This window comes from Schistocerca serialis, chromosome 2 (genome assembly GCF_023864345.2).
Source record: "Schistocerca serialis cubense isolate TAMUIC-IGC-003099 chromosome 2, iqSchSeri2.2, whole genome shotgun sequence".
Lineage (NCBI taxonomy): Eukaryota > Metazoa > Arthropoda > Insecta > Orthoptera > Acrididae > Schistocerca > Schistocerca serialis.
In genome coordinates, this window is record NC_064639.1 from 564994264 (window position 1) to 565020909 (window position 26646).

The 26646-nt window shown below is 42.8% G+C and overlaps 1 protein-coding gene across 1 annotated transcript in view; it reads left to right on the forward strand.

Annotated features, from left to right (window-relative positions):
- LOC126456221 (brachyurin-like) overlaps positions 1–26646 on the forward strand; it is a 51283-nt gene that overhangs the window by 16539 nt on the left and 8098 nt on the right. Inside the window, exon 3 of the mRNA XM_050091974.1 lies at positions 222–320. Coding sequence (XP_049947931.1) covers positions 222–320 — 99 coding nt within the window. The remainder of the gene's footprint in view (positions 1–221; positions 321–26646) is intronic.

A 26646-nucleotide genomic window follows, 5' to 3' on the forward strand; every position in this document is an offset into this window, starting at 1 on the left:
TCATATTTTTGAAGACGTCGTAATTATCCCGATCAACTATGTTATAGAGACGTCCGTTCATTTACGTACTAAATTCGTCCATATGTATCATGATTACTAGAATCGTAGTTCAGAGAGTATTTACATTGTTTCTGTGGCTTCATTCTTCGAGAGAGTCCTACGTCTTGATTGTTTCAGGGATATAACGAGAAATATAAAAATATATGTTTCTATTTTTACAGCTTACATCGGACTGGTGAACCTGCCTTCTCGTTCACAGGCGAGCAACAGCTTCGAGGGCCAGACCGCTACGGTCAGCGGCTGGGGCCTCAATACCGACAGTAAGTACACGCGTTCTACGTAGGTGGTGACTACTTTTTAAGCTTTTTATTGATTCCGTCCCATCCTAAAAGTTGGTGTAAGGGAATCGAACGTTGTTAGCGGTAATACGTTTGAAAATGTGAGTCTGCATTTATGGTATAGGTTGTCTCATGTCATACAATACGTCAAATTTTGCACGATCTGAGTAAATTTAATATAAACTGAGTACTGTCCTCAACGCAACAAGTTTCATAGAAGTATCTTCTGAATCACTAAAATCAGTGGCGTATGAGATATGAAACGCGCCGTTAGGCTTCCACGAAAGCAATGTACTCATACTGCGGCAGAAATTAAAAGCAGATAACGCTAAGAGCTACCACATGATCAACAAGGCATGGCAATTTCATAAGATGCTGACTGGATGCACCCAGTGAAGAATAGAAAAGAATGTCCATCACGTAGCGCTAGATAGTCACGAGCTATTCGGAATTTACATTTGAATATCTATCTTTAAAAAATCGTCATATGTGTCAGCTGGAATATGATCTTCAGAAATATGTAGATAACCAAATGTAATACAGGAGAGACGCTTTAGTCTAATATCTATCGAAACCGCATAAAGCTAACTGAAGTTAGTTTGTAAAAGAGTGCTACAGCTCATTAACATTGCAGCATAAATTTTTTGTGGATAAGGGAAAGACGAACCTCAATGCAAGTTCCAATTAAGAAAATATAGGTGTCATTTATGAGGTTCGTGGATGACAGTCTTGTCCTACGAGATATTTCACATACTGCGTTTGTGTCCTGTTCGAGCATAGCTCTGGAAGGCCTGCAGTGCTTTATAAAGACTTGATACATATGAGTTAGTACAACGGGACAACTACCGTCTGAATATGAAGACACATGCTTAGCACTGGATCGTCTGCAAAAAGTTCGAACCAGATTTGCTACATGTGATTTATCATTTAGTTGAATTTGCTGTGGGGTAAGACACCCCTAGGGCAGAGCCGTAGGTGGTTGAAGGAAGGACGTTAAAAATCCCGAAAATGATCTATATTATTATCAAGTCCATAGTTTTCGAGATTTCCGAATGGTGACACTTCCAGTGACAGTTGACTCCTAGAGGTAGAGGTGGCACTAGGCAAAATTGACATGTAATGCTTATCTTCGAAACGCTTCGAGAAAATTCCATAAAATGTGACTTATTGTTGTTTTAATCTTCAGTGGCAACACTGCTTTGATGCAGCTCTCCATGCTGCTCTATATTCTGCAAGAATCTTCTTCTCCGAATAACTGCTGCAACCTACATCCTTCTGAATCTGCTTACTCTATTCATCATTTGGTCTCCCTCTACGATTTTTATCCTCCACACTCCCCTGCAATAATAAACTAGTGATCCCTTGATGTCTCAGAACCTGTACTCTCAACCGACCTCGTCTATTAGTCAAGTTGTGTCAAAAATTTCTTGTCTCCCCAATTATATTCAGTATCTACTCATTAGTTACGTTATCTACCCATCCAATATCGAATAATTTTCTGTAGCGCCACATTTAGAAAACTTCTATTCTTTCTTTGTCTAAACTGCTTATCGTCCATGATTCACTTCCACACATGGCAACACTCAAGGCAAATACTTTCAGAAAAGGCTTCCTGATGTTTAAATCTATACTCGATGTTAATAAACTTCTCTTCTTCAGAAATCCTGTCCTTGGTATTTCCAGGCTATACTTTATATCCTCTCTACTTCTGCATTCCTCAGTTATTTTGCTTCCCAAATAGCAAAACTCATCTACTAGTCTAATTTCCTTAGCATTACGTGATTTAATTCGACTACATTTCATTAACCTTGTTTTGCTTTTCTTGATGTTCATTTCATATTCTCCTTTCAAGACAATGTCCACTCCATTCAACTGGTCAAGTAATTTGCTGTCTCTGACAGAATTACAACATTAATGGCAGACTTCAAGGTTTTTATTTCTGCTGCCTGGATATTAATTCCTACTCAAAATTTTTCTTTTATTTCCTTTACTGCTTGCTCAATATACAAATTGAATAACGTCGGGGATAGGCTAGAAAACTGTCTCACTCCCTTCTCAACCACTGCTATCCTTTCATGCCCCTCTACTCTTATTACTGCCTTCTGTTTTCTTTTGTAAATAGCCTTTCGCTCCCAGTATTTTGTCCCTGCTACCTTCAGAATTTTAGGGAGACTATTCCAGTCAATATCGACAAAAACTTTGCCTTAGTCTACAAATACTATAATCGTAGGTTCGTCTTTCCTTAACCTTTCTTGTAAGTCATAGGGTCAGTACTGCCTCGCGTGTTCCTACATTTCTCCAGGATCCAAACTGATCTTTACCGAGGTCGGTTTCTTCCAGTTTCTCCATTATTGTGTAAGGAATTCGTGTTAGTATTCTGCAGCCATGACATGAAACTGATAGGTCGGTTATTTTCACACCTGTCAGTGACTGCTTCCTTTCAAATTATTACATTCTTCTTGAAGTCTGACGGTATTCCATCTGTCTCATGCATCTTTAACACTAGATGGAAGAGTTTTTTAATGGATGACTGTCCCAAGGCTATCAGAAGTTCTGACGGAATATCCTCTACTCCCGGGGTCTTGTTTCGACTTACATCTTTCAGAGCTGTGTCAAGTTCTCGCAGTATCGTATCTCCCATCTCAACTTCAATTACGTCCACTTCCATTTCTGTAACATTGCTTTCACGTTTATCTCCCTAGTACAGACCTTCTATGTACCCCATCAAACTTCCAGCTTTCCCTTTTACGCTTAGCACTGGTTTCGCATCTGAGCTCTTTATATTCGTACAGATGCTTCTTTTTATCTGTAATGGCCTCTTTAACTTTCCTGTAGTCGGTATCTATTATTCTCGTAATGAAATAGGTTTCTAAATACTTACATTTGTCCTCTAGCCATACCTGCTTAGCCATTTTGCACTTCCTGCCAATCTGATATTTTAGAGTTTTGTATTCCCTTTCGCCTTCTTTATTTGCTGAATTTTTATATTTTCTTCTTCATTAATTATATTCAATATCTCTTGTGTTATCCATGGATTTCACTAGGGTTTGTCTTTTTACGTATTTGATTCTCTGCTGCTATTTCATCTCTTAAAGTTATCCATTCGTCTTCTACTGTATTCCTTTCCCTTGATCTAGTCATCCGTCGCCTAATACTCCCTCTGAAACTCTCAGCAATCTTTGGTTTTTTCAACTTATTCAGGTCCCATATCCTTACTTTCCTACCTTTTTCCAATACCTTCAGTTTTAATCTACAGTTCGTAGCCAATAAATTGTGGTCAGAGTCTACATCTACGCCTGGAAATGTTTTACAGATTAAAACCTGATTCCTAAATCTGTCTTGTCATTACATACTCAATCTGAAACCTCCCGGTGTCTCCAGGGCTCTTCCACGTAAGCACTCTTCTTTTGTGATTCTTAAACCAAGTGTTAGCGACGAATAAATTATGCTCTGTACAAAACTCCACCAAACGGCTTCCTCTTTCATTCCTTTTCCCCAGTCCATATTCACCTGCTGTTTTTCCTTCTCTTCGTGCTTTCGAATTCAAGTACCCCAACACTATTAAATTTTCGTCTGAATTTTCGTCTGAATAACTTCTTTTATCTCGTCATACATTTCTTCAATTTCTCCTTCTTCTGCTGAGCTAGTCGATATATAAACAACTTCTACAGTGGTGGGTATGGGCTTCGTGTCTATCTTGGATACAATAATGCGTTCACTATGCTGCTCATAGGAGCTTACCCGAATTCCTACTATCTTATTCACTGTGAAACCCACTCCTGCATTACCCTTATTTCACTTTTTATTTATAACCCCGTATACAACGCACCAGAATTCTTGTGCCTCCTGTCACTGTACTTCACTAATTTCCGGTATATCTAACTTCAACCGATCCATTTCCCTTTTTAAATTTTCTAACATACCTGACCGATTCAGCGCTCTGACATTCCACGCACCGATTCGTATAATATTCTCCTGATGGTGACATCCTCCTGAGTAGTCTTCGCCCGGAGATCTGAATGGCGGACTATTTTAACTCCGAAATATTTTACCGAAGCTGTATGAGCACGGGAAAAATTACAGCCGTTCGCAGTACTAGCACAGCACGACCGTTTAGGTTGATGTTACAATGCCAGATCGGTCAATCATCCAGACTGTTGCCCCTGCAACTACTGAAAAGGCTACTGCCCCTCTTCAGGAACCAAACATTTATGTGGCCTCTCAACAGATACCCCTCCGTTGTGGTCTCACCTGCGCTACGGCCTTCTGTATCGCTGAGGCATGCAAGCCTCCCCACCGATGCCAAGGTCCATGGTTCACTGGGTGATATGACTTATTATCCCGATAAAACTGTGGAACCAGGACGTCCCCTAGTAATCCTTTGGGTGGGGTGACACGCTTTTTCCTATCTTTTTTAGGGTTTCATTCATCAGTCAGTAAAAGTGGAGCCCTTATAGCATTGTTTTCTTGTCCGTCTGTCGTTCCGATTCCTAAGACACCTTTTTGTCTGGAATGGATAGATGTATCAAGTTGAAATTTATGTCACATACTAAGATCTACGGTCCGTCGGCGGTGTAAAATATTTACACTTGCAAGTCAAAGAAATCAGAATATGCGGCCATTTATGTCATAGATTTAATATTCGTAGACTCACTCATCAAAACCTTAGGGCTACTTTCCGTTGACCTAGAAACATGAAATTTGGCAAGAAGCAAGGTTTCACAGTACAAATAAAGGAAAAATCCTAAAATTGTTAAACTGTAGTTATATCACATATAAAATATCTTTTTGTCCTTAGAACTTACATTGTATTCATCATCCGTTGAAAAATAATAGAAAAATATTACTGCATTCAATATAAGATGTGGGTCGTTTGTTTTCTTTCTGAAAAGTTGTTACAAGTTGACCTCTTGTGTAGGTTATTTTGCAAGATGCCATCAATGGCGTTGGTAGTGCATTCATAGCTATCTGACTCTGGCTTTGTTTTTCGCGACAACACTGAGGTATTCTTGGCGTGAAAAATTAATTTAATTGACCGTTCCATTTATATCTATTCCTTGTCTAGTGTATTCAGAGTGAGAATAAGGACAAAACCCAGTTTAAGAGAATTCTATTAATGAATGTTTAACTGTAAAATAAAAATGAAAGTGCAAAACACACAACATGAAATCCTAACAAATATACAATTATAAATCCTACTATTTACCCTATCCAAGACTGGCACAACACTTAGCGGTCAAAACGCGTCCCCTGTTACGTTCGTTAAGAACACTGCAAAGGTTGATATTGTAACCCTTTTGTTAGTTCTAACCACCACCTAAGCTGGCGTAGACAACGAAAAACTCAGAGACGAATTAGTGGGACTGCATGTATGTGAATTTACTCTTCTCTCTTGTTCGATGCGCAAATGTTACCCGAGTGATCAGCAAAGTGTCGATCTTCCGCGTCGTAGAAGACTGGTGGCGCCTTGGAGATTCAGTGTGACGTCCATAAAATAAATACGGCTACTCAATGGACTTATTATTGCGTCGGAAAACTCCTATGATTGAAGATACTCAGTTATCGCAATCGTTTAGGAGACTGCAGTCTCCTTGCCTACTCTGGCCAGGAACAGAAGTATGTCTCTAGTGCTCGAACATAAATGAACACTTCTCAATACGAACAGCGCCGCAATAAAGTACCAAACCGTTCCTCTGTTAACACATGAAGAACATCTCCCTAAAATCTGGGGAAACAAGGTGGACAGATTACAAAACCTTAGAACTCTAACCACATTCGTATCAATGTCACTTAAAACGGAGGGCAGAACTGCTGGCAAATCTTCCGCTGCCCTCTGGCCCGAAGACAAAACACAGTCTAACAGAATGTGGAGTACAGTGATCTGTACACCATAAGCGCCACACACTGGAGGGCCGCCGCGCTGGAGCAAGAAGCCAGGCGTGAGAGGACTGTGGCCTACGCGAAGACGAGCAAGGAGAAGCTCACCCCGTCTTCGTGGCTGAAACACCGCAGCGTAGTGCGCTTTACTAGATGAAGCATGTTACCTGTCACATCCAGTTACTCCCATCGCGGCATGACTCAGTACCTCAACAGCGAGGCTATAGTGTGCAAGGGGACGGCACAGTGAAATAACTGAGGATCACGACATGCCTCCTTCGCTGCTACATCTGCGCTTTCGTTGCCCGCAATATTCATGTGCCTTGGTACCAAGAAAAAAGACCTTCCGCCACAGCCATTGTACTTAGAGGAAGGTGTCTTGTATATTCTGTCCTACTTTCTCTGCTGGGTACAAGCATTATAGAGAATGACGATCGCTCAGAGAAACTGAATAGACAAGGAATTTTGCACTTGAAGCAGCACCTCATCTGCTCCAGTGCCCGCAAGATCGTATGAAATTCGACGTCGAAGGCAGTTAAGTCCCGAGGCTTCCGGACCTTGAGGACTCGATCAACAGAGCAACCAACGCAGTCCTGTTTCGACGAATCCGCAAAGACAGCTGTAGAGTTGTGTTGCCCAGTTTGCAATGTCATAAAATGATGTGGTTAAAAGCATATGCAGGAGTGCAAACAGTCCTGTACGGCATTAAATCTAAAATTGTTCTGGGCCTCTGTAGTAACCGTGGTGGCAATCGGATAAATCCTGGATTTGTGGTTGTACATGCTCCATACGTAGTGACTGCAGCAGAAGCCGCGCACGAATGCCAAATGGTCATTGCGCTCGTGGGCGCTTGGAGAGAAGGTGTAATCAGTAACCAAAAGTCGCCAAAACATCACTACAATTGCAAATGCAATCATGTTCTGTATATCTGGTTCCAAACTTCCTGCACGTTTGACCCACATGTGCAGATTGATTGTAATTGTAATCGATACATACTAGACCGACTATATTTATCAGCGTCGGTATTATGTCTTCCAAGTCTCTTCCGTATTGTGTTGTTTTTACGGTATCTTTAGCATACTGCCTAGTCAGTTGCTGTAAGACATTAAGTGCCTTTTGTTACTTACTATTTGCTGACAGTATGTGAGTAATGTTGCCTATCTCCCTCTCTCCCTCTCCCCACAACCTCCCTCCCTCTCTCTCTCTCTCTCTCTCTCTCTCTCTCCCTCTCTCTCTTTCTCTTTCTCTGTTTCCGTTTGTGTGTGTGTTTTATGTCTGTTGTGTTACGTGTTCGCTGTTTTTGTATTTTCTTGTTTATTTTTTCTGCTGGCTTTGCATCGTACCGATTCTCCTGTGCAGTTCATTTTATCACGTTCAGTTCTTCTGTGTAGTCACGTTTGTTCGTAGATGTTCTGTTCAGTCTGTGTAATAATTATTTGAAACTGGCTTCTTTGTAAGTTATGGAGTGATTCGATTGGTTTTGAAGGCTTGCGCTGGTGCTTATAGATTTCATATAAATATCGACCTCAGCCTTATTGTTTCTCTTGTGTATGGAGAGGTTTAAGACATTATGCTTTTGATTTGTTTGCGTTTCAATGGTGATTCGTATTTGTGGGTGGATAGTGTTTATGACATTATAAAGTTCTTTCCTACGAGAGTGTGATTCATCTTTTAGGCAAATTATGTCATATATAAACGTTCACCCTGTAAAATTAAATTCTCTTCCCCATACTCAAGACCATTCACTCTACTAGCTACCCATAACTCTCTCACTTCCACCTCGCTCTCTCTCTCTCTCTCTCTCTCTCTCTCTCTCTGTCTGTCTGTCTTTGTGTCTGTCTCTGTCTCGTTTCGCACGCGCGTGCTCACACGCACACACACACACACACACACACACACACACACACACACACACACACACACACACACACAGACACACATGACATAAGAATCACGAACGTCAACGAAGCACGTCACGCCCAAATAAATGAGCACTACACAGCCACAAAACGTGAAATGGCGGTAGAAACTCTGAGCTTGGCAAACGAATCATACAAAACGCATGTGTAACGACAGCAGCAAAGAACATCACGCAGAATCCGCAGTTTTGAAGCATTATATCAAAATAAAGGGGGATTAGTGGATCACTGTTGTCAGCTGCAGCGGGATGTTACGCGGAATCAGCGCCGACGAGCGAAAGTAAAACGACACTTATCGCCGCTGATTCCGCGTAACATCCCGCTGCAGCTGACAACAGTGATCCCCCTTTAATTTAAGAAATAACTTCGTTTATACGACACAAACGAGATAAAAAACTCTTCAACATTAAAAACCGTAACACGCCAAATAACTCGATATATATCGATTTCCCAGTCGGAATAAACAACAAACAAAGAAAATAAAAAGCCGTTTCGTTGTTTGCAGATGAAAGTTGTAGATTGTATAGTAAATTTAAAGCTACCGCCATACGCAATTAATAGCTTCGCGTGAGGTATGTAAACACATGTACATATTTATGTTATTTCCAAATTTACTGTCCGCAGCTCGTGGTCGTGCGGTAGCGTTCTCGCTTCCCATGCCCGGGTTCCCGGGTTCGATTCCCGGCGGGGTCAGGGATTTTCTCTGCCTTGTGATGACTGGGTGTTGTGTGCTGTCCTTAGGTTAGTTGGGTTTAATTAGTTCTAAGTTCTAGGGCACTGATGGCCATAGCTGTGAAGTCCCATAGTGCTCAGAGCCATTTGAACCATTTGAACCAAATTTACTATAAAACTAAAATTTTTATGCATACAGTAAATGAACAACTCCTAAAGTCTCAATTCTGTGATATACACACATAAAAAAAAAGTTTTGCATCACCTCGATTCCGAGAGTTCCGGAACCTGTACAGAAAATTGGAATAGTGCTCGACATAAACAACATTTCTGACCTTGTTATTGTTCATGAAAACCACACACTGCATGTTGTACCACCATGCAGCGCGACCTCCAGAGGTGGTGGTCCAGATTCCTGCACACACCAGTACCTATAATACCCAGTAGGACGACCACTTGCATTGATGCGTGCCAGTATTCGTTATGGCATACTATCGACATGTTCATCAAGGCACTGTTGGTCCAGATTGTCCCATTCCTCAACGGTGATTCGGCGTAGATCCCTTAGAGCGGTTGGTGGGTCACGTCGTCCATAAACAGCCATTTTTAATCTATACCTGGCATGTTCGATAGATTTCATACCTGGAGAACATGCTGGCTACTCTACTCGAGCGATGTCGTTATCGCGAAGGAAGTTATTCACAAGATGTGCATGATGCGGGCGCCAATTGTCGTCCATGAAGGCGAATGCCTCGCCAATATGCTGCCGATGTGGTTGCACTATCTGAGGATGGCATTCACGTAACGTACAAACCGTTACGGCACTTTCCATGACCACCAGCGGCGTACGTCGACCCCACTAATGCCACCCCAAAACAGCAGCGAAATTCCACCTTGCATGCACTCGCTAGACAGTGTGTCTAAGGCATTCAGCCTGACCGCGTTGTCTCCAAACGCGTCTCCGACGATTGTCTGGCTGAAGGCATTTGCGGCAGTCATCGATGAAGAGAACGTGATGCCCATCCTGAGCGGTCCATTCGCCATGTTGCTGAGCCCATCTGTACCGCGCTGTATGGTGTCGTGGTTACAAAGATGGACCTCACCATGGACGTCGGAAGTGAAGGTGTGCATCATGCAGCCTATTGCGCAAAGTTTGAGTCTATCATTACGTCCTGTGGTTGCACAAAAAGCATTATTCAACTAGTTGGCGTTGCTGTCAGGGTTTCTCAGAGCCATAATCCGTAGGTAGCGATCATCCACTGCAGGAGTAGGCCTTGGGCGACCTGAGCGAGGCATGTCATCAACAGTTCCTGTCTCTCTGCATCTCCTCCATGTCCGAACAACATCGTTTTGGTTCACTCCGAGACGCCTCGACACTTCCCTTGTTGAGACCCCTTCCTGGCACAAAGTAACAATGCGGACCCGATCGAACCACGGTATTGACCGACTAGGCATGGTTGAACTACAGACAACACGAGCCGTGTACCTCCTTCCTGGTGGAATGACTGGAACATATCGGCTGTCGAACCTCCTCCATCTAATAGGTGCTGCTGATGCATGGTTGTTTACATCTTTGGGTGGGTTTAGAGACGTCTCTGAACAGTTAAAGGGACTGTGTCTGTGATACAGTATCCACAGTCAACGTCTGTCTTCGGGAGCTCTATGAACTGGGGTGATGCAAAAATTTTTCGATGTGTGTATGTCTCAACTCTGTGCTGTATGCAAACTAATGAAAAACGATTGACACTTATCAATCGCTCCTTTTACAAATCAAAATACATTTGTACCAGAAGTTCAAATAATCCTCTTGAGAGGTTAATATGAAACAATACTTTTTCAGAAAGAAAATAAACAATAATCCACTGAAGATAGCACAAAAGTGCTGAAGCATTTTTGGGTAAAAAAACTATAAAGCAGTGTCTTGAATAACGCGGAATTCGTCTCCAGTTTTTCTTCCAGCACCCAAATAAGAACTGCAACATCCACAAGATCACTACACAGCCAACGTCTTTCAGTTTTCTTAATTCTTCACTGCCACATTAACATTGCCCTCTTGAACTTCTGGCTTTACGGAGGATTTTTGCTGTCCGCTTCAGCACTTCTTCGTATTCTGAGAGCTTATCTCTTGTTTTGTCAATGTCCAATGTTTTACAAGCTACTTTTATTCGGCAGACTGCCTTATCACAGTCTTCAGTCCACCAAGCATGTTTACATCTCCTTTGTAACGCTGTTATTTCCTTTTCTGTAGGTACGTATTTTTTCAGGTATCATGCTAGATTCCTGTTTCCCTCTGCTGTAGCAGCTTTTGAAAATTAGCTATGCCTGAGCTTTTTCAGAGTCGTTTCTTATAACTTTATTCACAGGCAGTGTTTTCTTATTTAATGATAGAAGTCTAACCTTACACGGGTCAGGAAGTGATAAATTGGGAATTTGTGGTAAGTTGCTTTGGGACCAAACTGCTAAGGTCATCGGTCCCTAGGCATACACACTACTTAATCTAAATTAAAGTAACTTACGCTAAGGACAACACACACACTCATGCCCGAGTGAGAGCTCGAACCTCCAATGGGGGAGGCGCGCAAACACTGGCAAGGAGCTTTAGACCACCCGGCTACACCGCCCGGCAGAAAGTGATAGGTTAAAACTGCCACATTTCCTGACTTCTACATTCCCTATTTCCCTAACATCGCGTTTAGCTATTGCGACATAGTCCAGTTGAAATTCACCAAAATATTTTTGTGGAGAGCGCCAAATTTTCTTTTTCGTGTGAAGTCTTTTGAAATCAGTAGACACAAGTATAAGACCAAACGTGTCACAACTGCCAGTAAGTTTTCTGACATTTAAATTTGTTCTATTGTGAACAGGAGAGTTCCCAGTCATATTCCTAAACTGTCGTTCCTTCCAGTTTGCGTGTTGAAACTAAAACTGCGAGTTGAGGTCCCTTGTATTTCACCCTCTAGCTGGTTCCAAAGCAAATCCACACTTTCAGGGTTTCTTTGGTTCTCAGTGCGTGGGCACTGAGCAATCTGCACATTTTCTTCGCACGTTTGGATGTTAGAGTAGAGAGTCTGTCAGAAGGGGAGCTGCAGTCTGTTGTTGTTATTGTGGTCTTCCATCCCGAGACTGGTTTGATGCAGCTCTCCATGCTACTTTATTCTTTGAAAGCCTTTTCATCTCCGAATAACTACCGCAAGCTACATCTTTCTTCATCTGGTTACTGTATTCATCTCTTGACCACCTTCCAGTTCTAAATTGGTGATCCCTTGTTGCTTCAAATGTCCTATCAAACGATTCAACTTCTAGTCAAGTTGTGCCACAAATTCCTCTTCTTCCCTATCCTGCTCAGTACCTCTTGTACCCATCTAATCTTCAACATTCTTCTGTAGGACCACATTTCGAAAGCTTCTATACTCTTCTTGTCTAAACTATTTATCGTCCATGTTTCACTTCCGTACATGACTACACTCCACACAAACACTTTCAGAAACGACTTCCTGACACTCAAATCAATACTCGATGTTAACAAATCTCTCTTCTTCAGAAACGCTTTCCTTGCCATTGCCAGTCTACATTTTATATCCTCTCTACATCGACCATCATCAGTTATTTTGCTAACCAAATTGAAAAACTCATTTACTACTTTAAGTCTCTCATTTCCTAATCTAATGCCCGCAGAATTGCCAGGTTTAATTCGACTACATTCCATTATCCTCGTTTTGCTTCTGTTGATGTTCATTTTATATCCTCTTTTCAAGACACTGTCCATTCGGTTCAGCTGCTCTTCCAGGACCTTTGCAGTCTCTGACAGAATTACAATGCTATCGGCGAACCTCAAAGTTTTTATTTCTTCTCCATGGATTTTAATCCCTAGTCGGAATTTCTCTTTTGTTTCCTTTACCGCTTGCTCAATATACAGATAGAATAACATCGGGGATAGGTTACAAACCTGTCTCACTCCCTTCCCAACCACCGATTCCGTTTCATGCCCCTCGATTTTTATAACTGTACAAATTGTAAATAGCCTTTCGCTCCCTGTATTTTTCCCCTGCCACCTTCTGAATTTGAAAGAGAGTATTCCAGTCAACATTGTCAAAAGCTTTCTCTAAGTCTACAAATGCTAGAAACGTAGGTTTACCTTTCCTTAATCTATTTTCTAAGATAAGTCGTAGGGTCAGTGTTGCCTCACGTGTATCAACATTTCTACGGAATCCAAACTGGTCTTCCCCGAGGTGGGCGTATACCAGTTTTATATTCGTCTGTAAGGAATTCGTGTTAGTATTTTTCAGTCGTGGCTTATTAAACTGATAGTTCGATAATTTTCACATCTGTCAACACCTGCTTTCTTTGGTATTGGAATTATTATATTCTTCTTGAAATCTGAGGGTATTTCGCCTGTCTCATACAATTTTTTCACTAGATGGTAGAGTTTTGATAGGCCTGGCTCTCCCAAGGCTGTCATTAGTTCTAATGGAATGTAGTCTACTCCCAGGGACTTGTTTCGACTTAGGTCTTTCAGTGCTCTGTCAAACTTTTCACGCAATATGGTATCTCCTATTTCATCTTCATCCACATTGTCCCATTTCCATAATATTGTCCTCAAGAACATCGCCCTTGTATAGACCATCTATATACTTCTTCCACCTTTGTGCTTTCCCTTCTTTGCTTAGAACTGGGCTTCCACCTGAGCTCTTGATATTCATGCAAGTGGTTCTCTTTTCTCCAAAGGTCTCTTTAATTTTCCTGTAGACAGTATCTATCTTACCCCTAGTGATCTGCGCCTCTACATCCTTACATTTGTCTTATAGCCACCCCTGCTTAGCCATTTTGCCCTTTCTGTCGATCTCATGTTTGAGACGTTTGTATACCTTTTTGCCTGCTTCATTTACTGCATTTTTATATTTTCTCCTTTAATCAGTTAAATTCATTATCTTATCTGTTACCCAAGGATTTCTATTAGCCCTCGTTTTGTTACCTACTTGGTCCTCTGCTACCTTCACTATTTCGTCTCTCAAAGCTACCCATTCTTCTTATGGTGTATTTCTTGCCCCCATTCCTGTCAATCGTTCCCTAATGCTCTCCTTGAAGCTCTCTGCAACCTCTGGTTCTTTCAGTTTATCCAGGTCCCATATTCTTAAATTCCCACCTTTTTGCAGTTTCTTCAGTTTTAATCTATAGTTCATAACCAGAAGATTGTGGTCAGAGTCCACATCTGCCCCTGGAAATGTCTTACAATTTAAATCTGGTTCCTGAATCTCTGTCTTACCATTATATGTGTTGTGGCGTAACAAGCTTGCTACGCCACACTGGGAAGGGAGCCGAAAGAAAGGCACGCGTAAACACACGCAGACTGGCGTCATGTCTGGAACAGGATAACTATTGAATGGTAGCAAGAAAAGTACGTAGCTGCTTTATACTTAACTTTTATTCTTTGATGAATACAGCGTTCTTCTTGAGACATTTATACGATAACTCTCAAACTAGGTAAGGCTAATGGCGCCTTGCTAGGTCGTAGCCATGGACTTAGCAGAAGGCTATTCTAACTGTCTCTCGGCAAATGAGAGGAAGGCTTCGTCCGTATTGTCGCTAGCAATGTCGTCCGGACAACTGGGGCGAGTGCTCTATCGTATATCGAGACCTGCCTTGTGGTGGCGCTAGGTCTGCGATCACACAGTGGCGACACGCGGGTCCGACATGTACTAAATGGACCGCGGCCGATTTAAGCAAGTGTGGTGTCTGGCGGTGACACCACATTCCTCCCCCGCAAATCGGCGAACGGTCGTGTGATAAGGCTTCCGCCCGCCGTGGGGAGGACCCCATGTTCACGTATGCGATGAGGTGGGGAGCCTAACAACAGGCGAGGCTGTGCCATCCGCACCCGGCCATTCGGTCCGAGGGGATCTAGGAAAAGCCTGGAAACCTAGTCCAGGGTGCACGTCAACAGGCAGTGTATGCGCCCGTAATGAGACAGGAGGGGCCGAAGGGTCGACCTCCATTGCGTCGGGGTACCCGACGCGCGATGACGTCATGTGGTCCGGAGCGGGCAAGAGGTCCATGGCGGAGGATGGCTGGTCACGGGAAGCGATCGGCGGGGCGTGACCCAGGGAGGCGCTTGGCGGCTGCAGCGAAGCGTCGAATGCGGGCGGCGCCGGCGGGAGAACAGGCGGCGGCGGCGGCGGCGGCGGCGGCGGCGGCTGCTGCGGCGGCGCGTCGCCATGGGGCAAAATGGAAGGCATCGTCGGTAACACCTGGGGATGAGGCGAGCCAGTAGATGGGTCCCCAGGGCACTGACCAGACGGCACCATCGCTGAAAGCAGACGGGGAGCGGCAGAACCCAGGCGACGACAGAGGCGCAGCTGATTGAGATGCTGACGCACCTCACCAGAGGCCCCCAAAACCAAATACATCGTGCGGCCGAGGCAGCGAAGAATGCGCCCTACGAGCCAACGCCGTGAACCTCGATAGTTGCGATAAAATACAACGTCGCCTGGAGCAAAAGCAGGAGTCTGCCGCTGCACAGGAACCTGATGCGGCGGATGCAGCAAAGACATCAAGGTTCGATGAGGACGACCGTGGAGCAACTGAGCCGGCGAGCGACCATCTCGGGGCTGAGAGCGATACGAAGACAAAAAGAGCAACAATGCGTCCTCCCGAGAATGCGACTCTTTCAATTTCAACATCTGTGACTTGAAAGTCCAGACCAATCGTTCAGCGGCACCGTTTGACTGAGGCGAAAACGGCGCGGATGTCAGATGTTGAATACCATTGGCCTGGCAGAATGACTGAAATTCTGCGGACATGTATTGTGGGCCATTGTCGGAAACAATAGTCTGCGGAAGACCTTCAATGCAAAAGATAGCACACAACACTTGGATGGTGGCGGAGGACGTCGTGGAAGACATCCAGACAACAAAAGGAAAATTACTGAAGGCATCGACCAGAACCAACCATCGAGCATTCCAGAACGGACCAACAAAATCGATGTGCAAGCGTTGCCAAGGGAAAGTGGCTTTTGGCCATGCAAAGACTTTCCACGGCGGTGCGGATTGTTGTTCGGCACACGCCATGCAAGAAGAACACATATTCGTAATCGCAGCATCGATTCTGAACCAAGTACAGTGCTGATGAGCAAGTTGTTTCGTTCGCACTATACCCCAATGTCCTTGGTGAAGAAGCCGTAAAACAGAGGACTGTAACGAACGTGGGACCACGACTCTGGACTGATCATTATCAGAACGCAACAACAAAACACCACGTCGAACAAAAAGTCTCTCCCTATGCGCAAAAAATCGGCGAACCAACGGATCCTCGATCCGCGACTTTGACAAAGGCCATTGCGTAGCAACAAAACGCAAAACGGTAGCAAGGACAGGGTCAGCAGCGGTGGCTGTAGCTACACGACGAAAATCAATCGGAAGCGATTCGACCACTTCATCAGTTTCCGAATCAATGAACATGCAAGCAAGTTCGGAAGAATCGAATGCTTTATCCTCAGCAACAGGCAAACGGGACAACGCATCAGCGTTGCCGTGCTTAGCAGTGGACTGATACAAGATATCGTAGCGGTACTGCGAGAGGAAAATAGACCAGCGAATGAATTTCTGCACTGTACGCAGAGGTACAGGCTTGTTCGGATGAAAAAGCGATGTCAAAGGTTTGTGGTCTGTGATGATGGTAAAGTGACGACCATACAAGAAATCATGGAACTTTGTAACACCAAAGACGAGAGCCAAAGCTTCTTTCTCTATCTGGGAATAATTTCTTTGCGCAGACGAGAGCAATTTGGACGCAAAGGCAATAGGGCGATCATGCGAGCCAACTTTGTGCGCAAGCACAGCACCGATCCCGAAATCCGATGCATCTACCATCAACAAAAGGGGTTTCCGGGGATCGAAAGGCGTAAGGCAAGTATTAGAAAGCAACGCCTATTTGAACTGGCGAAAGGCGCGTTCGCATTCCGTCGTCCAGAGAAACGGAACACCTGTACGGCGTAAGCGAGGAAGCGGAGCTGAAATGGAAGAGGCATTGCGCACATTCACTTACACCTTGTGATTCTATATCCTTTAACGGTCGTGCGACCGCATCACGCAATGCGTGGGGAACATTGCGCGCTCGGAAAAATTTCGGTTGCGCGTGGACTTTCAGTTCCAATTGTGCTTCATAGTTCTTAGCGCAACCAAGGCCCGTTGCGAAAATGTCTGCAAATTCGTCACATAACCTAGAAACACTGTCTGAAGGCACAGTCTGATTCACTGATAGGACCTGATTTACAATAGACATGTTAAACAACTGAAATAAATCTAAGCCAAACAAGTTCACTGCAGTAGAAGAACGAAGAACGTAAAATGACACAAGTTTTGTATGTCCCTTGTATGTTGCAAGAAGAGTGCACTGTCCTAACACAGGGATCGGCTGTCCTGAATAACTTCTTAGCGTAACATTTGCGGCACGCAACGGAGGTTTGCCCAGTTGTTTGTACGTGTCGTGATTGAGCAATGAAACTGCAGCTCCGGTATCGCTCTGGAATGGTATGACCTTGCCATTAATGTCCAAATCTACAAAAAGTTTATTGTCCTGCTGACGACAAGAGCGACTGTTTTGTGCAATTTGAACAGACACTGGTACTGAATCACTTGCTAATGGACATGATTTCCGGCGACGTCGACGCACAGTTTTTGTGGGACGAACACAGTCACTGTTAGAAAGAGTGGCACTGGACGAAGCGGAATTAACGACATGAATGTCCATAGGCGAAGGTCCACGAGTCCGAGTGTCCTTGGTTCGATTCCGGCGCGAAGCAAAGGGCCTGTGAAACGTCCCCTTTGAACAATTATACAAGACTGTGCTTAACCTGACACACAATATTTTGTTAGCGCAACGCAATCTGACTTTCAAAAATCCCTACAAAAGAATGGCCCTGACTAACATTAAACTATACCTTTCACAAATCACTTACCTCACAAAAATCTTCGCTGCTCAAGCTACTGCAATACAGCAAGCGCCACTACTGCCAGCTAAATAAAAGATTCAAACTATGGAAGGCACTAACTACTGATAGGGATAGTTAGCAAATGAAAGATATTAGTAGAGAACAAACAATGTATTTACCTTGATATCATCATATATAAATATAGCAGTTCATGACAAATTACAAATCTCCGCCATCTCTCTCCCCACATCCACCACTGCTGGCGGCTCACCTCCAACTGCGCAACGCTATGCGTTGTTCACAGTCAGCTGCCTAACACTACAATGGCGAGTATTACAACAATGCAAAGCAGCCACAGACTGCACACAGCACAGCCAGTGATTTTCATACAGAGGTGGCGTTACCAATAAAAAAAACCTAAACAGCCTACTTACATAGCCCCCATGCTCCCCACAAAAAGTTTTACAAATTGGATTGGGCAGTGGCCAATACAGATTTGAAAAAATTTTTCATAATTACAATAACAAAGAAATCAAAGGCACACACTTATTGATACAATGTTGGTCAAAAGCTCAAATTTTCTCACAGTCCATAAAGATAGTCCTGATTCATCACAGTAAAATAGCAGTGTTTTTCTCAAAGTCTGAGCAGTAAAAGAAAATGCACACAGAAGTAGTGGATTTCCATGCTGTCTTGAAGAAGTAGTGTTGTCCTTCCAACGGAAAGACAGTGCTGACTCTTGACATGCTGACAGGTAATGGGCCACAACAAAGCAAACCCACTGCAGAGTCAGTCGACGTTTTGATGAATATTGGTAGGTAGGTCATCACAGAGCAGACCCACCGTAGTCCTGGTAGAGATTACGATATTGGTGGGCCACCAGAGGTGCAGACCCACTGCAGTCCTTGTAGAAATAATGGTATTGATGGATCATCAAAGATGTAGACCCACTGTAGTCCTGGTAGAGAGTATGGTATTGGTGGGCCACCAGAGGTGCAGACCCACTGCAGTCCTTGTAGAAATAATGGTATTGGTGGGCCATCAAAGATGTAGACCCACTGTAGTCCATGTAGAGATAATGGTACAGGTGGGTCATCAAAGATGCAGACCCACTGTAGTCCTTGTAGAGATAGCCAGCAGCCATCTGTTGCGATTGTGCAGGTGCACATTCACCATCGAAGAGTCTTGCGGAGAATATAGCAAGTCCATAAACCACCACTTGTGCACTCACAAAGTTTTTGGAATTGTCCTTAGAACCAGCAATGCTGTTATCCAGTCCCTTGCTGAATTATTAACACACATGCAAACACTATCAGTCCCTACTTCTCACATATTGTCCATATACTATGACCAACAGAAACGTGTGCAGTGAAATGTAACTTACAAGTTAATAATAAGATGAACTGGTGTCAATTACAATTTTATAACATGAGAATACAATTACAAAGGTACAAAATACATCATTAAAGTACATAACAATACAGATAACATTAGTAGTACAGGCTTTACAAAAGAATAGAAATTAACATATACATCAGTGGAATTATGACATGAGTACATACATAAAAGATCACAATAACTTTTGAAACATCAACTTCACACATGAGCATTAAACAGAACAGAATTAATAATGTCTAACATCTTTACAAAGTAAATAACATATTATTAATGCCAATTATATTCGAGGATAACAGTATTCCTCATCATAGTGAATGTAGCTTAGTATTAAAAGAAGAAGAAATTCTATGAAACTACACAGAGACAGGAAGAAAACAAATACACAAGGGTACACAAACACATAGTGGGATAACACCAATAGCAAAGGACAGGGTTCGTTTTCAGTGTAACATGTGGTACTGCAGGCCAACCCAAAACTTCATATATCTTTCCTCTTATTTCATCCTTTGTTTCCACCAAATTCTATCTAAGCATGCTTTCTGTATTTATATATTCACACATTTCTTACCTCAACATTTATTTCCAAGAAAATCCTACATATACCTGCTTTCTGTACGTTTTTCGTATAGATTCTCAATGCATTTCTTCCAATTCATCGCAACTCATTCTCTTCAATAGTCTATCCCCTCTTAAGCTAACTTAAATCTACTGAGCTCAGATGCTAAACTAAGGAACGAGGCAATGCAGCAGCACATAAAACAATTAATATAAACAGCAATAAAAAAAATGGAAAATCGCAAAGCAAGCTACAGTAAATCTAAATTGCCAAGCAATTCAACATTACAACTAATATGAGCCAATGTGCAGCAACAATAAAAATAAATGAGTAGTAAAACTGGTTTAGCAGAGTAACACAAAGTCAAATTCAGTAACACTATGCCTGGCAAACAGCAGATATCTAAACATGACATAGCTCAAGCAGAAAAAAATATTACACTAAAAATGGCCATGTCTAATACCTATGTTACATCTTAACACTAGAGTGATGCATCACAATTTATTCTACAAAAGAAATTACCAAGTACTTGAAAAGAAAATTATGAATGCAGTTCCTGTGAAGGTAAATGTCGCTTTGTGCTCCCTCATTTTTTTGAAAAAAATTATTATATACTCGATCTGTAGACAGAAAATATTTATATTAGTACATCTATAAAATTTTATTTTAACCAATGCTGCAGTGCAGCTAGAAACTAGATATCAAATGAAATAAGCAACTATGTACAAAGCAAAGCGTAAGAACATCGTTCAATAGTCATGTGGCATTTCATAAGTAGTAAAAAAATCTCTCATCTAGAAAGACAGTAGTCATAGTCAGGTGTGTAGACAAACTATTTCTTGTCATTTCTTTAGGCATTTCAGTAAATATCAGAAAGTACGATATGTTTCCAAGTAATTAGCGTGTCGGATTTGCGATGCTTTCTCTAAAGGAATGACAATGGCCAGGATAATGGCCTTCCTTTTTTTTTTCCTTCCTGTGCTCTGAAAGGCACGCGCCAATGGCCCTCTCTCCAGGCGTCCGACACAGCTGGGTGCCCACGACGCATTACGTGCAGGTGGTCACTTAACTTTCTTACGGAAATATTTACGACAGCAGTTTCCGCTACAGTGACAGTCTCATATAAAAATATTTCACAGGTCAAGAATTAGCGTTGCAAATCTGTAGAAACAAAATCCTATAAATATAAGTGTCCAAAAAAAATATTCGTCAGCATTGTGATACAGTCACACATTTCATAACTCTTAAAGTACGTTTCTTGGTTTCCAACATCCTTTTCATAAATCAGAGTCCCTAAACACTACTCATTATTCCTTACCTCATTATACATATACATATTCGTCGACACTTCTTCAATATTTCATCGTGAGAAATACGTAGCATAATAAACATTCCTCAACAACATAACACACATCGTCGTCGTAATAATAACATCATAAAACTTCAGTCAAATCTCAAAATCGTCGTAACTTCCTCCAATAATTTCTAAGCCTAAAAAGAATTCTCTGCTCATTTAAATAGTGTCATCTACCTCAAACGTACTTTAAAAATCATGATCTCATACCAAATACATCATTCAAAGCTCTCATAGTATCACAATGGTTCCGAAAAAATATGAACAGTTTACAAAGTACAGACAAAATACAGTTTCATAAGTGTGAAGTTATCCAACTGTGTAATTACGTAAACATCTGTCACTGATATAGTAAAAATAAATGTTTGTCTCTCTCATTTAAATGATCAGATAGCTGTGTAATTTGTGTGTTAGAGAAATACGGTACCGATGTGTAAAGTTGTATAAGCTAATACCATATTAGCTAGGGCTCCTTGTGTTTGCCAAACACATGGTACACAAAGTAGGCGTGTACCCCCTGAGGATTAATGTAATTATACCCTCAGGTGTTACAGATTACAGCAATGGAATGAAATGTATCATGGAAAACTTTCTTTGTAATTCAAAAATCTTTAAAAATAAATGATTTAAGTACAAAATTAATGAATCAAATACGTGTACTGTAGCACTAAATGTGCGTCTTGTTGCAACATAATCTGTGTGGAAGTGTCGTAGTTATCGTCCTCCGAGAGCTAAGTTCTGCAGAAGTCAATGTACTTACCTCATAATACACAAAAGTGAAATGCTTTGCGTATAAATGTCTTAGTTATTACGCTTATTGCCATGATGAGGAAAGTACTGTGCTATAACGTATTGTTGTGCTACGGAAAAGGCAGTCTCATTGTAGCTATTCCACAAAAGTTACTACTAAAACCTGTTTTACTTTCCAGAATAAAACAGAAAACTGTGCAGATATAAAACAGAAACACTGCAAAAGCAACATTGTAAATTGTCACTCATTAGTAGCGTCGTGATATAGTCGTGTAGCTGTCAAATAAACTAACCACTGTGCCATCTGGTATCTCACTGAAAGTACTTTAAATCCAGAATGTATTTTCAAGTAAACCAAAATGTTGCATTAAAATCTCATTAGCAGTACCAGTATGTGTCCTAAGTATGTAAGCCTGATAGTCGTTATGTAATCGTGCAACTAACAAGCAAGAATGTACAAATACAACACTGTGTCGTCTGTTCACTATAACAATGCATTCGTAATTTCTGTTTAAAAATGTTCCCTAGCTTCTAGACTGGATATTTAACTTCAAACATTGTTGCATGTTAACAGTTTCTTAAGTCTGACAAAGCATACTAGTAATGTAAAGTGAAAAGTTATATGGCAAAGACAAAGTTAAAAAGCAGATTATCTTTCAATAAACGGTTTTATATGTGAAATGTGGTGTAAACCTTTTACTCTTCATAGTACTCACAGTTTGGCTGGAATACAATTATCATGCAGTATACGTCGGTAAAGAATACTGGAATTTTTCTCAAGGTTAGCGTCTATGTTATTTTTCCCTGAGCCAGCGGGCGCACGCGGCTGCCTGCTGTGCGAGTCATTGTCTGCCTCTCTGTTGGCGCGCGCCGTTATTGGGATTAGGAGACCTAACTTCTACAAATTCACTCTGACGAGAAGGCCCTGCCGTGTTTGAATCCCGCCAGTTCTGGTGCAATTCAGGTCTGTCGTTACGAATATATCGTCTGTCGTCATGTCGGTAGATTCCGTAGTTTCTTCCTTGTCCGTCACGCGGTGGAGAATTTCTCCCTGAATCGTAACTGCGCGCTGAACTGTTGCGTCTGAAGTTATTCTGTCTCCCTTGATAATAATTATTTTGGTTCCCATATTGTCTGTTTCTCTGATTGTCTCTGTGATAGTCACTACCGCGGAGAGGTGATCTTTCCCTGTAATTATTACTACTCTGCCAACGGTTGTCGTACGGGTGGTGTCTATTTTGGTCACGATTTGCGTTGTAAGAATAGACCAGTCGTGTCCGGTTATTGTTTCTGTTGTCACGGAATTGTGACGGATGTGACCTGTAATTGTTGTGTCCTTGTTTTCGCGTTCCGCGATTATCAGTGTCAATTTCTAGTTCTTGTAACAGTCCCTGAAAAGCTTCAATGTCGTCTTTGCAACGTCCTGCTAAAATAATATGCCGTAAATGTTCAGGTAATTTGATTAAGCAAATGCGGATGAGTTCTGAGGGGCTGTATGGGTTTGACAGGTACTGATTCTTGTGCAACATGTCTTCAAAATACACTCCTGGAAATGGAAAAAAGAACACATTGACACCGGTGTGTCAGACCCACCATACTTGCTCCAGACACTGCGAGAGGGCTGTACAAGCAATGATCACACGCACGGCACAGCGGACACACCAGGAACCGCGGTGTTGGCCGTCGAATAGCGCTAGCTGCGCAGCATTTGTGCACCGCCGCCGTCAGTATCAGCCAGTTTGCCGTGGCATACGGAGCTCCATCGCAGTCTTTAACACTGGTAGCATGCCGCGACAGCGTGGACGTGAACTGTATGTGCAGTTGACGGACTTTGAGTGCGGGCGTATAGTGGGCATGCGGGAGGCCGGGTGGACGTACCGCCGAATTGCTCAACACGTGGGGCGTGAGGTCTCCACAGTACATCGATGTTGTCGCCAGTGGTCGGCGGAAGGTGCACGTGCCCGTCGACCTGGGACCGGACCGCAGCGACGCACGGATGCACGCCAAGACCGTAGGATCCTACGCAGTGCCGTAGGGGAACGCACCGCCACTTCCCAGCAAATTAGGGACACTGTTGCTCCTGGGGTATCGGCGAGGACCATTCGCAACCGTCTCCATGAAGCTGGGCTACAGTCCCGCACACCGTTAGGCCGTCTTCCGCTCACGCCCCAACATCGTGCAGCCCGCCTCCAGTGGTGTCGCGACAGGCGTGAATGGAGGGACGAATGGAGACGTGTCGTCTTCAGCGATGAGAGTCGCTTCTGCCTTGGTGCCAATGATGGTCGTATGCGTGTTTGGCGCCGTGCAGGTGAGCGCCACAATCAGGACTGCATACGACCGAGGCACACAGGGCCAACACCCGGCATCATGGTGTGGGGAGCGATCTCCTACACTGGCCGTACACCACTGGTGATCGTCGAGGGGACACTGAATAGTGCACGGTACCTCTAAACCGTCATCGAACCCATCGTTCTACCATTCCTAGACCGGTGAGGGAACTTGCTGTTCCAACAGGACAATGCACGTCCGCATGTATCCCGTGCCACCCAACGTGCTCTAGAAGGTGTAAGTCAACTACCCTGGCCAGCAAGATCTCCGGATCTGTCCCCCATTGAGCATGTTTGGGACTGGATGAAGCGTCGTGTCACGCGGTCTGCACGTCCAGCACGAACGCTGGTCCAACTGAGGCACCAGGTGGAAATGGCATGGCAAGCCGTTCCACAGGACTACATCCAGCATCTCTACGATCGTCTCCATGGGAGAATAGCAGCCTGCATTGCTGCGAAAGGTGGATATACACTGTACTAGTGCCGACATTGTGCATGCTCTGTTGCCTGTGTCTATGTGTCTGTGGTTCTGTCAGTGTGATCATGTGATGTATCTGACCCCAGGAATGTGTCAAAAAAGTTTCCCCTTCCTGGGACAATGAATTCACCGTGTTCTTATTTCAATTTCCGGGAGTGTATTTCACAAGACTGGAGAATTCAGATTGTTCGAAATGTTTCATCATTATGATACCATGTTTTATTCGGTCTTGTGTGGCTTGAGACCAATATGCTGAGAGGAAGGCATGGTAAAATTCTCCTTCACTGTGGCAATCGTGAATGACCGATCGCATTCTTACAGCTGGTTCATTCTCTAAGTAGCCACACATAAATTCTAATCTGTGTTCCAACGACCAGTTGGGAGGAAAACAATGAGAGAATTGATGGAGCCATGCTTGTGGATGAATGTCGTTGCCAGAATTCTTAAATGTTTTGAATTTACGTGTAGTAATGAACAGCTTATAGTCAAAATCGTCATGTCGGCGAGTCGCATATCGGTCATTGTTAGGTCGTGTCGGCCGTTCCATCTCAAAATTCGGTGCACATTGCCAATTTCTTTCATAATTTCCGAAATGCCCTGTGTTATTATTTTGCGGCTTTTCCGTGTTTCTAAGTCCCTCTTCCCGTGTTGGAGCGCGAGTGTCCTCTGAAATACGTAATTCTTGTATTACCTGTGTCAGCTGATCTTGTACTTCCCGGATTTCTCTTTGGTGTTGTGTATTAATTTGATTCTGATTTTGTTTGAATTTTCTTATTTGTTCATACTCTTCTGTGTCAGTGAAGGCTACGGGTCTTGTGTCATTCAGATCATCATCTACCTTTGTAGATAAGTTAGTGACCTGATCCGAAAGTTCGGCTACTTTCTCCGATAGTGAACACATTTCCTCAGTGTGTTTTTCTGAACCAAGTTTCAGAGTGTCCATTTGTGTTGAAATCGAATCTACTGTGTCCTTTAAGTTTTCCTGTGTTTTTGCAAGTTGCGTAACCGAATCGGTAGATGCAACTGAGTCAATTTTAGCCCACAAGGTCTCATGATTTTCATGAACAATGGTTTGCAGTTCTTTTATGGCTGCTTCGTGATTCTGTAATGCATTTTCATGCCGCGAAAAAATAGGTTGAAAATGCTCACAAATTTGTGTTTTTACGTCATTACAGACTTTTTGACATTTCGATTCAATGTTATGTAACTCAGTAGTTAAATCTTCACGTGTTTGTTCAAGTGTTTGTTCCAATGAGTCTAACTTTTTAAGATTTTGTTCCACTGTGTCTAACTTTTGAAGCTTTTGCTGTGTTTGTCTCTGATTTTGTTCCATTGTGTCTAACTGTTGCTGTGTTTGTCTCTGATGTTGTTCCATTGTGTCTAACTTTTCAAGCTTTTGTCCCATTTGTTGCATTAATTGTAATAACAATGCACTGGTGTCTGAAACATGTTCCTCAGTGCTTTTCGGCAGTGAATTTGCACCGGCAACATTCACATTTTGACAAGTGGAAAATGTGTCTTGACTCATTTGAGAAAACGGTGGGAACCCAAAACCTGAGTCTGCAGTATTTGCAATATTGTGTTCTGTCATTCCCGATTCCTGAGGCGAGCTGTTGCCGACCAATCGATCGATAACGCTTCCCTGTTCACTACCTGTTTCACTGTCTACACCATTGTTTGCCGCCCGCTCCATTTCCCTATGCGCAATTACCAAATTACTGCTTTGAACATTAGTTAATTCATTACTCGGCGGCGCTGATAAGCTACGCTCGTCTTCACTATTATTTCTCAGTTTAGTTTGGAGCCTAGTGTCACGTTTTTCACACGCCATAATAGTCACAATATTTCACACGATAACACAGCAAAGCACAATTTGAAGTGCAAAAATAGGAGAACACATTAACATAGCACTGAAAATAATATGTAGTTAATTGCAAGCGTAGCTGCGAAATACTTGGTGCAAATCTACATCCATGCCACAACTGTTTTACTGTACAACAATGAAAGGCTACAACTACAAAGGAGATTCTCTCTACAATTACGCGCTAGCA